The sequence below is a fragment of the Sciurus vulgaris genome (genome assembly GCF_902686455.1).
Source record: "Sciurus vulgaris genome assembly, chromosome: 4".
Lineage (NCBI taxonomy): Eukaryota > Metazoa > Chordata > Mammalia > Rodentia > Sciuridae > Sciurus > Sciurus vulgaris.
The window spans coordinates 1,347,875-1,363,762 of record NC_136464.1 but is presented as its reverse complement, the minus strand read 5'-3'; the positions used below and the strand labels follow the sequence as shown (position 1 = coordinate 1,363,762).

The 15,888-nt window shown below is 53.0% G+C and overlaps 1 protein-coding gene across 15 annotated transcripts in view; it reads left to right on the top strand.

Annotated features, from left to right (window-relative positions):
* Window positions 1-8,562: 8,562 nt before the first annotated feature.
* The window catches only part of LRRC27 (leucine rich repeat containing 27), a 29,584-nt gene continuing 22,258 nt past the window's right edge, over window positions 8,563-15,888 (top strand). For 2 of the 15 annotated variants that reach the window (XM_079138441.1, XM_079138442.1), the window contains exons 1-2: window positions 9,567-10,391; window positions 13,177-13,307. In XM_079138441.1, coding sequence (XP_078994567.1) covers window positions 10,182-10,391; window positions 13,177-13,307 — 341 coding nt within the window. In that variant the 5' untranslated portion in view covers window positions 9,567-10,181. The other 13 variants (XM_079138439.1, XM_079138436.1, XM_079138448.1 and 10 more) reach the window with 12 other exon arrangements.

Sequence of the window (15,888 nt, the reverse complement as noted above, 5' to 3'; positions counted from 1 at the left end):
CGTGGGCCAGGCGCGATCCCACTCTGCGGCTGCAGGTGGCGCGCGAGCGCGGGCCCCTGGAGGATGGGGTGGGGGCGGGGTCTGGCGCATCGGCCCCGCCCCGCGCCGAAGGCCCGGACCCTGGTTGTCGCGCGCGCGCGCGCGTCCGGTATCGAAGCTCAGCACGTGCGCTCGCGCTGGCGGGTTCCGTGCGCTGGATCCTCTCCCAGCGTGGTCCATCCGGTACGGTTCTCCCGGGTCTGCACCCCCGTGGAACTGTGCATCCATATCGTCCACGGTCCCACGACCTTACGGAAATCCTACAGGGATCTCCTTACTGACGTCTGGGCTCTGCATGACCTTTGCAGTTATTTGAGAAGCTTGGGGCGCGGTTTGGCCTCGGTGCATCTCTGCTCCTTTGCAAAGTCAGGACGAGACTGTGAGAATAAAGCGCTCAGCATTTGAGAGGCGGCTCTTTCCCAAGTGCCTACCTGCTTGCTCCTAATGCCTTGTCACTGTGGAATCAGTTGTCTGGCTTTTGGAAGCCTCCACCTCCTTAGGTTCTGCCTTGGACCAGGCCACAAAACACCCCGTTCTGTCCAACCTGCATAAAGCCCTAGTAGGGCCCTTCCTACTGCCTCCACAAGGAACAGCTGATGCCCTCCCCGGGGTCAGGTCCCACTTCCTCACACAGTTCCTAAGCTGGGCTCTGCCCTTCCTACACCTTTGAAATTCATTGTGGCCACCTAACCTGCATGACCAAAGAGCCCCAAGCCAAGTTAGGTGCTGCCTCCCAGTCAGGAAACAGAATCACCCATGGGGAAACTGAGCAGCTCCTGAAAGAGTGCTGGACCTAAGTCTTGGGGTTCCTTCACAGGTCCTTGGGAAGGAAGAGGGATTCACACACAACCCTCCAACTGACTGGGTCACCCCTGTACCCAGCCACAGTGCAGGACCCAAAGATTTACAGGACCAGCTGAGGAGAGCCAGGCTGAGAAAGGGGTGTGCAGGCTGCTGCGCCCGAGAGTGCATTATGACTAGGGACCCTCCAAGGCACAGTTCTAGGGACCTGAGGGGAGCCAAGGCTGGGGCAGGCTGAATGAATGGAAGGCAGCAGGAAAACCAACGAAGGGCCTCAAGCTGCTTGGCAGTGCCCAGGGTGTCAGCCTGCACAGCACACGCTCCTAAGTCCAAAATCTCATCTTAATGTTCTTGGCTCACAAGTCCCAAGGCTCCGGGCTAAATCAGGCACAGTAGTACCCCATCTGCAGTCACACTTACTGTGGTTTCTGTTGCCCTCAATCATTTGCTGTCTGAAAATATTAAATAGGAAATTCCAGAATAAGCAGTTCATAGGCTTGAAATTGGGCATCATTCTGAGCAGTATGAAACCTCTCCCCATGTCACTCCTACGTGCCCAGGACTTGAGCTGCCCGTGTCCAGCGTGTCCATGCTGTATATGCCATCCTCCCCTTAGTCACCTGGCAGCTGTTTTGGATAGCAGGTAGAAGGTCCAGGTATTGCAGAGTTTGTGCTCAGTGACCTTTACCATAATAATGACCTTAAAGTACAAGAGTAGTGGTGCTGGCAATTTGGACATACTTAAGAGAAGCTATGAAGTGCTTCCTGTAAGTAAAAACTGAAAGTTAAATAGAAGAAGAAAAAAAGTATGCTGAGGTGCTAAAATCCAAGGTGAAAGTGAATCCTCTAACCATGAGATTGTGAAGGAGGGGGAGAAAGCCATGCTGGTTTTGCCATCACACCTCAGTTGGTGACAGCGCCACCAGCATCTGAGAGCACTCACTTGGTCAAGGTGGGGGCGTTAAACACGTGTATGTGTAGAAAACAACAGCGCATCCTCGGTGTCAGGCATCGACTGGGGTCTTGGGATGTGTCCTCTGACCAGCGGGGACAGCTGTGTGGGGAGACTCTGGCTGTGATCCATCCTGAGGTAAGATACCTCTGGATCTGTGGGCCTGGAATCTAGGAAACAAGTTATCTGCTCCCAAGCTGAAAGGGGACAGTATAAGACACATTTCCATTCCAAAGGGAGATGCACAAATCAAAGAGCTGCCAGCCCCAGGCAAGGTGGAACCCAGCAGGGGCAGTTCCACTGAGTTCCAGGCCTGAGGAGACCCCTGTAGCTCTGTACTCTCCTCTCTGGGCCACAGGCCCCCCCAGCCGTCCCTGGCTCTTCCTCACTGAGGTTCTCCCTTTCTCGGGAAGCGTAGCACACATTTGTACCCCATTGCCTGCTCACAGTCTCAGGAGTCTGGTGGTCCTCCCTCACTTTGCCCTGAGTCTCCCTTTCAGTCCAAGCTGGCCACCTTTCTGCTGATTGAACATTCCCAAAAGCCGGGTGAGGCTCCCGCGTAGCTTGAAGAGCACTCCACAGGTCTTTGTGGATGCCTGTCTCCATGGGCTTCTGCTCAGGCGTCGAGTGCAGCTGAGCTACGCAAAGAACCTCCAGTATAATTACATGCTAGTTTATGTCTGCTTAGCAGATCTTCTTTACCTTATCTCTTTCCTCTTACATTTTATGATAAGCAGCAGGAAGACAGCAGCCCACACCTTCAACACTTTACCTGAAATCTCCTCAGCTAGAGATACACGTTGCTCAATTGCAAGTTCTGCCATCCACCCAACAGAAGAGCTCAAGTCAGTCCTGTTTCCTGCTGCTTTTTTACTGGGAATCTTTTCCTCCAGTTTCTCATAACATTCCTCATTTCCACCTGCCCTAACCAGAAGCATCCTCCTTGTCTGTATTTCTACTAACCTTCTCTTCCAGGTCTTTCAGCTGACTGGCAGCAGCCCACCTGGATCATCGAGAATCATCTCCTTAAAGTTGACTGGTCATAGATGGTAGTCGTACCTACAAAATACCTTCACAGAAATACCCAGACTAGTGCTTGACTAAGCAACACCCAGACAAGTTCACACCTAAAACCAACTCCTGCCTGTTAAAGGAACACTTGCAAGGAGGGGCACTTTGTGATTCAGATACAGGCACTTGGGCAACACAGATGAGGCCAAGGACGTTGCGCCCTTCCCACAGATGCACCCTTGTCTCCTGAAGGAATCAGTCTTCCCTTGCACACAGCTACTCAATGACCAGCTGGGACAGACGCCACTCAAGTAATGCCACTTCTGGACCCACCAAGACCAGCCTCTTCCCTCCAGGCCATGAACGGGTCAGATGGCAGGTAGTAGGGAGCCATTTTTCTCCTCGTGATAATTCCTGTATCTCTGACCTGATTTACAATTCAGTCTCTGCTGCTAACCAGAACAGAGCATGAGTGTACAGGTGCCTCGATGCCAGGCTCTCTGGGAGTCCTCATTTACTCCCCTCCTTACTGCTGCTGCCCTTGCTTCAGTTTTACCAGTTTGGGTCCAAAGCATCTGGTTTGAGGCCAGGTTGACACGAAGCGCCAGGCTCTGGCTCAGGGCGCAGCTCCTCGGCAGGGCCAAGCATGAGCTGCTGCAGGCAGCGCTTGTCTCCTCCTGATGGAGAAGGCTGAGCCTCCCCAGGCTGCATCCATGTGCACCTAGGTACGAGCTCCTCAGTGGCCAGGATCCCGCCCTCATGGCCGCCCTTTCAAAAGCAAACCTGACTCAAGTATAGCTGTCCACATCCTCTCCTTGGGCACATGATGGATTCAGAGATCTTCAGCGTTGGCAGCATCATGTCTTCCATGGAGAAGGTTGGGTGGGTGGGGGTGTAGCTGCAGGGAGCCAGGGGAGTCTGTCCCCGCTGGCAGCAAAGCATGGCAGAATTGATCAAGCTGCATCCACAGACTTTGTCCTCAGGAAGACGTTCTCCCGCTTTAAGTTAAACCTAAACTGCAAAACCCGCCCCGGGCTTGTCCAGGGTGACAACCATGTGGACAGGAGCAGTTTGGAGAACCCCCTTCTTGCCTCCAGCGCTGCTGTTGCTCCTGAGGCAGTTCCACACAAATATTCTGGAACTCTTTAGAAAAGGGGCCAAGCCGATTCTCTGCATCTTCTAGATTTGGTAGTCCTCAATCCTCTTTTCAAAATAGGCTTACTGTCTTCAGAGCAGTCTTATTCATTTTTGAAGCCATGAAACTCAGGCAAGTTCTGCCTTTTCGGGTGTTGAGGAAGTCCTGTTTCCACCGGCCTCTGCTGGGAATTCCCCATTAGAAGCTCTTGTGGGAAGTTTCCCCAGAGAAGCAGGACCATCATGCTTCCAAGGTCAAGGGCAGATCCCAAAGGACTGATCTGTGTGCCCAGACAGACTCAGTCCAGCATCCAACCCAGGTGGGAAGGTGCCCTGCAGGGCCAGGGACACACTCAGCTCAGAGCCTGCCCAGTACAGAGGCACCTGTAGGAGCACAGGTATGGGGACCAGGGTCCAGCAGCACTGCTATGCCTGCTCCAGCCTGGCCTCCTGGGTCCCATGGGTGTCTGCCCCTGGCCCACAGATCTCCTAATATTGTGAGCTGTGCTGGTTCCATGGTTCTGGAAAGAATCCCTGAGGAGATATCTCTTCTTTACATTAGAACCTTGCTATAGTGGGAGGATCCCGCACCTGTCCTCTACGTAGCTGAGCCAGAGGAGGAGGTGTGCTGCCCTCCGCTGCCCACCTACCAGCAGGCAGGGCACAGTAGCTTACTTGCGACCTCCCTTGTCCTCAGTTCCTTCCATCAAAATCAGGGTAGCACCCCAACTTGCTGGCATCACGGAGAGGACTGCTTGATGCCAGGCCCTGTGCTCCTCCCCCAGCCTGGTCACTGCCTGTGCCCAGCCATCCACCACAAAGACTGGAGGGGCCGTCCAGGCCCAGGCATGAAGCTGGTGCCTGTCGGAGCTGCTCCCGCTGTCCCCAGTGCCTCTCTTCTTGTCACAGAGCAGCAGGTGCAGGCAAGAGGGTCTGTGTAAGGACATGCTCCGAAGTGGCCCCACCCAACCAGCTCCATCCTGTGCCCCACCACCTGCCCCCATCCAAGTGACCACCCGTCCTCTGACCCTCTGGCTGCCATCTTACGTGCCACAGGTCCAATGGCCTCAACACACCATCTTGTTTCCTTGTGGTTCTGGAGGCTGTGAGCATGATCCAGATGTGGCAGGCTCCTGCCTGAGGCCTCTCCTCGGCACGTAAAGGGGTCTTCTCTGATCCTCACACAGCATGTCAGTGTCCCAGTCTTCTCTTCTTAGGAGGAGTCCAGTGCTCTTGGATTAGGGCCCACCCATGGGACCACACAGTACTTTAAGGAACTTTTAATGGCCCTGTTTCCAAATAGAGTCTTAGAAGCACTGGGACCCCAAACGTAAGGACAGAGGCTGTCCCTGACCAGGTCCCCCAAGTCCCCTAAGCCCTGCTGGATTCAGCCTCTACCTGGGCCCATAAATACTGGAACATCCACCCACATGGCTTCTAGCATCCCACAGCTACTTCTCAGCTTGCCTGGGAACCCCAAGTCTGCCAAAGGAGTTTCGTCTGTCCCTGCAGCACCTGCAAACAGCCCTGGCTCCCAACTCTGTGGAGACAGGAGCCTGGGGTCCATGAGAGCCAGTGAACTAACCCAGCCCAGCCTCACATGGACCAAGCCCCTTTCCCTCTTTGGACTGAGCCTGGCTTGCCTGCACCCACCCCTCACTCCTCCTCTGCAGCCCCCTCCCTGCAAATCCAAGCCAAGTTTATGCTAGATTCTTCCTTGCTGCAACAGTGACTAGGACTGACCCTGCGCTGATCCTCTAACTATACCTGGCCTTGTTTGCCTTTGACAGCATGAATCTGGGGCAGCCAGCTCATTCTGTAACACCCACCCTGTGCAGCCCCATCTATCTCCTGCCTTCCCTCTCCCCAGCCTTGGGTTGTGGGATGTCCCCTTGACCTTTTTTTCTTCTTTATTTTTATTTAGTGTGGTCCTGGGGGTGGAACCCGGGGCCTTGCATGTGCCAGGCAAGGACTCTACCACTGAACCACATCCCCAGCCCGCCTTCATTTCAGAATTTCACCTTACATTCTGTCCCTTAGTTCTGCTTGGCTTTCAAGTCACAAAGACAGAGAGGTCTCTGGCAACTCGTCTTACTCTGCTAACACTGTCTCCAAGGCCTCCCCAGGTTGCTCCTGGCTTGCCGAGAGGCTACGAGATGCACCACCCTCGGACTGCACGCGGTCCTTGCCTTGGCAGTTTAGTTTGTTTTCTCTTGTTGTTTTTTGTCAAAGTGCATGACCTTGCTGTGGACACCTTTAGACACAGGTACCAGTACATGTCTCCACTGGCTCCTTTAGAAGAGCGTGGGGCCCACTGGGGTCATCACCCTACACAGGAGTTCCGGGGTCTTTCAAGTCCCCACTTTCCAGCAGACGGAACTGTGAACTCACCAACACGTGGGAATTATCAGGCTTCTTGTTTTGCCATATGAGTGCAAGATGATGTCTCACTTTGGATAAAATCATATTTTCCTGGTAGCTGGTAAAGTAGAACATCTATTTATGTATTTGTTGGCCATTTCTTTGTTTCCCTATTATGAGTTGTTGGCTCATATTTAAACATCTATTATTTTGATCAGTTGCCTGAAGCTCAAGCAGAGAAAGGCCCTCTGCCCAGCCTGGGGCCATGAGTCCCAGTGGCATGGCAGAACATCCACTCTGACCCTGGCCATGGCACACAGCCAGGAAAGCCCAGGAAGGAGACAACGCAAAGCCCGGCCTGCCCTGCAGGCCTCCATTCCAGTTGCAGTGCTGAGAGGTAGGTAACAGGGCCAGTGCCAGTGTCAGCACATGAAACAGCCCTTATGAAATAAGCATAACGAAGCAGAGTTTAGGATGAGTGCGTTCAGGAATCACATGGTGGATAAAGAAAGAAAACAGCAACAAAAGTTAAAAAGATTATAAAACAAAAACTGGAGAAGACAAAATAAAAACAAATGAATACAAAAAAAAGAAAATTAGAACTGTAAAATGAAGTCACTAAAAAAACCCAACACCTCAGCAGATGAAATTCAAAGTCTGATTGGACACCAGAGGAGATGTTCAGTGAACAGTCCACCCAGAACCCAGACAGACAAGCGGAGGCAGGGTGTTGTGAGGTGTGGAGAACAGACTGATAGGCATCCACCAACTTGGGAATCAAGGTCAGGGAGGAGAGATGCGATCATGGAAAGGCCGAGAAGGGCCCAGAACTGAGGGCACGGCTCTCAGAAGGGACACATCAAGTGCCAGGCAGCATCACATGAATTTGTACTCAGAAACACTGTAATGAAATTCCAGAACAGGACGAAGCAAGGGAAGACAGGTTTCCTGCACCTGAATGGCAATTAGTCTGAGCAGCAGCCAGGGACTAATGTCTTAAACATTCCGATGGAAAGTAGGGGTCAACAAGGAACTCTGCACCAGCTAAACAATCACTGAAGAATCAGATCTAAATGAAAACTTGGTACATTCACAGACTTAGATCTGCCCACATGCACGTGCCAAAAGAAGTACCAAAGGTGGTGTTGCAGCTGAAGAAAAAATGAGGACAGAAAATGGCAAAACGTTACTAAATATAACTATAGACTACAAAAATCCAGTTTTTTTTTTTTAACTCTTTAATTCTATTTGTTCTAATTGCCTGTGGCTCCTCTGTAGATCACCTGGAGCCTGCCCTTCTAACTGCAGGAGCCACCAAAACAGAAGAGTCCAAATCTCTGATAAGTGCCTATTGGCAAAAACTTTACCAGTCTGTAACGGAAATATTCAGGGATATACAACTGCCAAAATCTCGGCAATGACACCCCAGGGCTGGTGATGGTCAGTTGGTCAGAGACCACCTGGCCTCAGCTTGGCAGACTATTGCTGGGTCTGTCTTCAGTTTAGTAAGCTTGCTGAGGGGGCATTTCCTTCAGTCCTGCTTTCCATTCCACAAGCCTCCCTTCAGTTCTAAGCGCTCTGGACCCTGCGTTACTGTTGTGCAGTTCTGGAATTCCACTCCGCTTCCTTCCCACCGGCCCAGTATCATTTTTGCTTCCGCAGCCTTACATACGTTGTGCCATGGCTCGAGTGCGGGCCGCCCGCCGGTCAGTCTGTTCTAGGCGGCTTTCCAGGGACCTGACAACGTGCCCACCCTGCCCTGGTGTGGTACAGCGCACACTAAAATCCCTGGAGCTTACGGGACCACCTCGGCGCCATCGGGATCTGACTGGGTCGGCAGGTGGCCTCCGGACATCAACTAAAGCTGTGGTCACTGGACTCTTGAGGGCTTCGCTCAGTAGTTGAGCCTTCCCACGCCTCTGCCAGGCAGGCAGTTGCTCATGCGGGAAAAGTAAGCCCAAACGCCGGACTCGGCTGGCTGGAATTCCTCCTTTACCTCGGCCCGGTTGTTAGCGTTTGCTTCTGCGCGTCCACCCTTTCCAGTCTCGGTGGGCTGCGTCCGGAAGGCCTCACTCGCGCACAGCAGAAACCTGGAGCCCAGGCGCCCGCTTCCCGCCCCCGGCCCCGCCCCTCTGAGGCCCCGCCCCTGAGCCCCGCCCCCCGCCGTGGCCCTTCGCTTCTTCGCCACGCCCTCCCCACGCCTACCTCCATCGCCCCGCCCCCGCCCCTACAAGACCCGGTTTGCGCAGGCGCAACGCAGCCCCCATCACGGCTGGGCGCCCGCGGGCCCCCGTAGCGCGTCGTCTCCAGGACGACCGCGGGCCCAAGCCGCTTCCATTGTTGGCGGCGCCCCCAGCTCTCGGCGGCCGGGCTGCGGGCGTGCAGCGGAAGGGGCCGCAGGTGGGGCGGGCGCGAGCCGGGCGGGGTAGGGCGGAGGCCAGAGGGCTCCCGACGGGGTGGGAGCAGGCGGGGCCATCGGCTGCGGGGCGCGGGGTGGCTGCCAGCCCCGGCCAGGCGGGTAGGAGGTAATGTGGCTGTGGGGCGAGGGGCGGCTGAGGGGCGTGGTAAGACTGTGGAGCGGGGCGTGCCTGCAAGCTGTGACTCGGCGTCAGGGCGCGGGGGCGGGGCGGGCGGGGCGGGGGGCGGGGCGCGGTCCGGCTGGGGGCGGGGCTGCGGGGCGCGGTCGGGCTGAGGGGGCGTGGTCCGGCTGGGGGTCAGGAGGTGATGTAGGGCTGGCCCTGGTCCGCCTTGCCTGCAGAGACCGCTTCGGGCTGGGAACGTGAGACAAAATTCTTATCTTGGCTAAATCGGGAAAACCAAGGTGGGACACGCGGGGACCTGTAACCCGGAGCCCCTTCTGCGCTACCCTGCGCATTTCACTTCAGGTGTGGACGTTTTCTCTGTTGGGTCCGCAACAGGCCGAGGCCTGCCCTTCTGTCCTAGTCCCGAGATTCAGAACCGACTAGGAACTGTGCAGAGACCAAGAGGTCCCGGGGAGCCCGGGGCAGCCTGGGTAGCCTGGGTCACCCGTTTACCTCTGTACAGACCTAGGCTCCCCATTAACTGGGCGCTGTTGGTACGGCTTCTTCACTAACCAGAAGCCCGCCTCCTCCCTAAATGGGAGTGAAATGTACAGGCATACCAGTCACTGGGTCATCCAGTAGACATGCATGTACAACCCATAAGCATTATAGTGTTGATTATCCTTGCTGGACAAAGTGGAGATGCGCCTCACCTGTTGAGATTTGGGTGAGCAACAGTTCTTAAACTTGGTGTTGAGCAAAAGTATTGCTGGACAATTAAGATCCAAGGTTCTCATTTCACACATTTTTCTCCAGGGCCCAACTGGGTGCTGGCCAGATCTGGACTGAACCAGATGGTAACAATTGGCAGGCTTTCTGGCCTCTAGGAACTTGAAACAGCAAGTGGCATAGAACCACAGTGGTTAGGAACAGTTACAAAACTCCCTCCCCAGTCATTTTATGGTAGCCTTACAGTTGGCTTACACATTAAAACGATCTGCAGTAACACAGTTTCTAACATAATCATTCTTGCTGTGCACCTCTGAATTTTCCAGGAGTAGAGTTAAATCTTGGAACTCCATGGAACAGTGAGAAGCAGATGTTTTTTTCTTTTGAAATAGGATCTCACTTTGTTGCCCAGACTGGCCTGGAACTCGCATACCTCTGGAGTATCTGAGACTATAGGTGTTTATTAAGATAGTAACTACATAAGCAAGTTAAATTTTCCAGTCTGCCACAACTGTTTCATCTCGCCTGTGTGGCTGGGTCAGTGTGATTCCTTGTTGCCGGGTCTCCCCTGCCTGTGTCCACAGGTGACTCCAGATCAAGGAGGATGAGCCGTGGCCGCTGGAGGGCTACAGATGGAGGGAAGCTGCGCCTGCGGAGCTCCCTCTGGACCTGCTGAGGATCCAGAGAAGGGTGCTAATGGAGTCAGTAGTTTGCCTGCGTCCCCTTCCAGAGATGTGCATAAGATTATTGAGGGAATCATCTTCTCTCCCTCAACAAACTTAGACCTGAGTCAAAGTGGTCTGCGCCATGTGGGAGAGGTCTTCAAAATCCCCAGCCTTCAAGTGAGTGGCCGCTCCCTGGGATGCACCCCAAGGCTGTGCAGACAAGGGGAGCACTCTCACTGCACTTGCTTCTTGCTTTTTGGAGAATGTTCTAGAAAGAGGCAGAGTAAGGGTTAACTGGACTTTCATATGCTGATCACAACAAAGAGAAATGAGATATGGGCAAGGCGCATCTGCTCACAGTGGGAGCCCATCCTCTGCCCTGTGGTTGTCACTCCACCAAGCCACCTGTGGGAGAGGCAAGCGCCCAAACACCTTTGATCTCTTATTTAAACCACAAACTCCTCCAAAACCTGAGCAGTGGTACAGCGGTTAAAACCTGTTCTGCCTCTGTCTTCCCTGTGGCTGATGTGACGCCCATGGCCTCAGTGCTGGGTGCCTTCTGCAGGGCAGTCCCTGGGAGTGCTTCTGGAGCGCAGCTCCCTTAGAGCACAGCCTGGATGCCAGAAGAGCTGCCCACCACAGTGCCTGCCCACTGGAGTCGCAGAACGCTCCCAATTCACCTGACTTCATCTGAATCTGGGACTGAAAATACTTGCATGGGTTATTGTAAAATGCAGCCCTAGTGTATGTGAAGACTGTGTGGAACAGTTGTGCTGTTAGTCGATGTCTGGCAGTTTTATAGATGCCACATGTTGGAGTGTATGTAGTGTTTGTGCTGCTGAAGCCTGCCCGTGTGTGTGTGCCCTGTTTTACTGCCAGGGCCAGCGCCACTCTTGCTGGTCTTTCATTAGCACTGACCTCTGAGTGCTTTGCGGGCCATAGGGATCCCCCTCATCCTGTGATGGGCTCCTGTTATGCCTGTCGCTTGTGTTGAAGCAGACGCTGAGCCCTGAGGTTCCAGTTGCCTTTGTGCACACAGGGACAGGAGGAAATTCCAAGTCCTTCTGCTTAACAGAGAAACCTCACGACTGTTTACCTTTCAGAAGACAGATGTTAATATGAATTTTATTACCATGCCAACAAATCAGTAAGTTACCTCACTCACAGTTGTAGACTCTTAGGGGTTACAGGCCACATTTTGCAGCTATAGTGCAATCCCTGGAATTGTAGGCAGCACTTCCAAAGATTCTGGAACCCCACCTTCACTCTCCCAGGACCAGGAGGCAGGGAGAGGCTGCACACTGTTCCACCCCACTTCACTCAGGGTAGTGCCTGTATTTCGGGGGTGCTGGGAGAGAATCCTCTTAGTGGCCTTTAGGAGGATCTGTGGTTTCAAAGCTGAGCACTGGAATTGGCTGGCACCAACAAGCCAGGCAGAGACTGGGAGGGTCGACACTCGCTCCAGCAGCAGGCCAAGGAAGGCCCTGCACACGCGTCCTCACAGACCTGGAGGCACACACTATGCTGCCATGCTGCTTTCCAGAGAGTGTGCCAGCTGCCAGCAGGCAGGGACGGGTGGCTTCCTCACAGGCATATGATTTTCAGTGCGACTTTACAGAAGCCTATAAATGGTTTGGATTTGAAAGTGGGGGCCAGAGGTAGAAGTGGAAATTGCAGAGCTCTGATATGCAAGGAGCTGCATGATGGCCCACTGAGTAGAAGAGCAGCTTAGTGGTAAAAGGCCAAGGATCCCAGGCACTCCCCGTGAGGCACCACCCTGTGAGGTGGGGCCCTTCGGCCTGGCAAGGACACTGGAACACCGAGTTCTGGAACTTGCTCAAGGTCACACAGCTGGTAGGTTTCAAAATGTAGCATTGAGCCCAGGCAGTGTGACAGGGTCATGCTCTGAGCATCTGCCTCTGCCTCCTCAGTAAGCCTGAGTACAGATAGAGATATATATGTATAATAATGCTAACTTGCATGGCATGTAACTGTAGCGTTAATGAAGGTATAGTAATAATTTCCCCCTTGTCAAGAGATATTACATAGAAAATTCTACAAATAAATAATGCATAAGTTTTAATGACTTTTACAACATGGCTATAATGGTACTGTTATTGCTCTCTTTTTTGTAGTTATAGATGGACAAAATGCCTTTATTTTGATTATTTTTATGTGGTGCTAAGGATTGAACCCAGTGCCTCACACGTGCTAGGCAAGTGCTGTGCCACTGAGCTGCAACCCCAGTCCTGTTATTGCTCTTGATTGTGGACCTCCTTCTGAGCCTAATTCATAATTGTGTGCATATTGGAGAAATTCAACACATATCCATGCTGTCTGTGGTGTCAGCATCCCTGTAGATAGGTAGGGACAGCTGTGTGTGGGTGGTAGGTGGCTTAACATCAGAGCACAAGCAGTCTTTCTGCCACCTGACCTTATCCATGATGGTGACTTGGACATTCCTGAGCTGATGTGCCATGCTGTTCTGAAGTGGCTTCTGAAGGGACTTCTGTGCAGCGCCTATCATCAATAGTGCCACAGCAGACACCTGTGCCTCTGTCTGGCAGCTTCCCCTAAGCCATGAACTTGGGTGGATCCCCAGGACCTGCTCACTGAGAGGTCAGGTCACTGGGGCTACCAAGAGCCATGGGTCTGAGAGGGGGGCACAGGAAGGAGAAAATGTCTGTGAAGTCCTGGGTTGAGTTTGGTGTCAAAGCGTGCTTGGTTGAGAAAACCAGGTACTCAGTGTGGTGCACAGAAATCACTCTCAGCTCTGAAAACAGCTCTGCTCTTTCTGATCCTGTGTCATTGTTCTTTAAGGGTAAAATGTCATTGTTCCTTTTTAATGTGACGTATGGTGGTAGTTGTTGGTATACTGTTTTTCTGGAAATGCTTTTTTGAATAAACCATGTTTTGAAATTGACTTGGTTAACGGATCATTCTCTGTTCTTTTCTGTGCAAGCAATTGCATCTTCAGCGGAATGCCCTCTGCATGATTCCCAGAGATTTCTTTCAGCTGCTGCCAAACCTGACTTGGCTCGACCTCCGGTACAACAGAATCAAGGCACTTCCCTCTGGGATTGGCTCTCACAAGTGAGTCACGTTCTGTCTCCACCTCTAAACTGTGTCTGTGCATGCTCTTCTGCAGCTTGCTTTCTGCTGCTTCATGGGTTTACTTTAGAATGGAAGCACTGGATGATTTTAGAGCAAGTCAGAAGTGTGCCATCTGAATGTACCACACTCAGCTAGCTGTGACCATGACTGGGGCTCTTTGACACCAGGGAGAATGGCGGTGGCCTCCGTGTCTGTCAGGCAGCCCTTGCCATGCTGGCAACAGTTGGTTCCTCTTCAGACTCTCCTTGTGCGGAACTACCTGGAGGTCAGAAACACCACTGATGAGCTAAATCCAGCTACTCTCTTCATCAGAATGGGATCTTGGAAAATAATGGGAAACTCTTCTTTTGGGAAACCGGAAACCCCACAAGCAAGCTGCGTGTGCCATCCTGCCACCTTCCTGCCACTCCGATGCATGAGCTCAGTCCTACCCCGTCCCTGGGACCTGGCCTCCCCGGGCCCCTGCCTGGCTGCTGACACTCCTTGCTGTGGAGTCTCCCCTCTCCTGAGCCCTCTCAGTGCTCCTCCTTCTGTACCCTCAGAAGCCATCCTGCACATGTCCTGACAAATCCATCTGGCCCTCCTGGGACCTGGGAGGAGGACAGAGGGGAGGACAGAGACTCAGGGGTAGGTGTGTGCTTCTCAGGTGCCAGGCAAGCATGGCATGAAGACCAGTGTGGTGAACCAGAGCTGGAGTGTAAGAGCTGAGTCTTCAGGGTCACCTGAGCTTGAAGCCTGTTAAGGTTGGATCTGGAGTGTCCCCCAAGGCTCCTATGTTGAGGCTTGGTCCCAGGCAGCAGTGTCCAGAGGTGGGGCTTTGGGGAGGCTAACTCCTCAGTGGACTCATCCATCAGTAGTGGGGTCAGTGGGATGGACCACTGGGAGGTGGTGAGAACTGGGGACTGGGGCCTGATGTGAGGAGGTGGGTCACTGGGGTGTGCCCTGGAAGGGTATCTTACCCCTGCCCCTTCCTCCCTTTCTCTGCTTCCTGGATGCCATGAGGGGTACTTCCTCCACCTTGCCCTGCCATCCTCACAGGCCTGAGTTCAAGGAGCAACCGACTGGACGGAAACCTTGACACTGCAAGCCCAAATAAGCCTTTCCTCCTCTAAGCTGTTCTCAGGTGTCGTGTCCCAGCAAAGGGAAGCTCCCCAACAGAGCCGTTTCTCAACGCTCTCCTCTCTGATTTATTCAGGGAGAACTGGGAAGTCACAGGAGGGTGTGAGTGGAGGTAGGGAGGGGGACTTGGCCTGAGCCACTCAGGAGGGGAGGCTGCAGAGATGAGGGAGGAGTCAGGGAGATGGCCAGGAGGCCACTGCAGCAGTCCATCAAGAGGCAGTGCTGGCCAAGGCTGGACGAGCAGCGCCTCAGGTAGAATTGGAGGTGGGGCTGGAGAGGAAAGGGGCATCTAGAGGCCACCCGGAGTTCCTACACAACTGTGTCCCCAGTGATTGTGTCATGGAGGCCACAGAGCAACACCAGAGTAAGGCCTTTGGAAGTCGTTGGAGAAGCGTTCTTGCCACGTGAGCTCATGAGGAAACGCCCGGAGTCACTAGCCATTCCCATGACAGGCTGGTGCTGAAACAGGTGGGAACAGCTGGCGCTCTGGGGGCGTGGGGTCTGCAGGAATGGTCACAGCCAGGCCCAGGAGGGGCCAGCCATTTGAGGACAAGACTGCCAGTGGCCTCGTGCGTCTCTGAGCTGGGGCTCCAGCATTTGGGAAGGTGTCCTGCCTCACAAGGTCATCAGCCCCTGTGGATGAGTGAGTGCTTTTTGTTCACAAATTATTTTAGCCTCACCACTCAGTTCTGGAGAGTAATTGCTACTCAAGAGTGAAAATAAACTAAAGCCTATTCCTGTAAGCACCACTTTTTCCTAAAATAAGCACAGAGCTCAAATTTTGGAATTCTTTGATTTTGCCAGTCAAAGCCAGCTGCTTCTTGTTAAGATATAATTTGTCCTGTGATTTATAACCCATTATATAATTAAAACTGGATCATTTTGCTGAAGAGCTGAAACATATTAATTAGAAATTTTAAGTAATTATGGACCTATTAAAAGCCTTAAACTTTCCCCTTCTCAGTGTCTTGGACTTGTGAGTTTGCTAGCAGAGGGAAATTTTTAAAAAATAGATCCCAAGGCAAGCAAGTCTAATTTGTATGTTCAATTGAGAATCATTGAAATGAAGTAATCGTAAGTAAACGGTGAACTACTAGAATACAAGGGATCATGTTTATAAACTGGCCATTTAAAGTATATGTTATCACACATGGTAGGAGACTCTTTTGTACACTTTGAGCTTATTAGTTGGGAAGCATCCCCTGCCCTGCAAAAGGAGCATGTGTCACATGGACTGAGCTCCCCTGAGCTTTGGAGCTGGAGAAGGGTCAGCAGCTGCCTCTGTCCTCTGCCATCCTCCGTGTCTGGGGACCTCTGTTGACCTCACAGGGAGAGACGCCATCCTCGGCTGTGTCTGTGTGGTCAGAGTGAAACGGGCCGCCGGAAGAGCAGCGCTGAGATGTCCACCCCGTGCACCACAGGGAAAGATTCCCTCACCAGT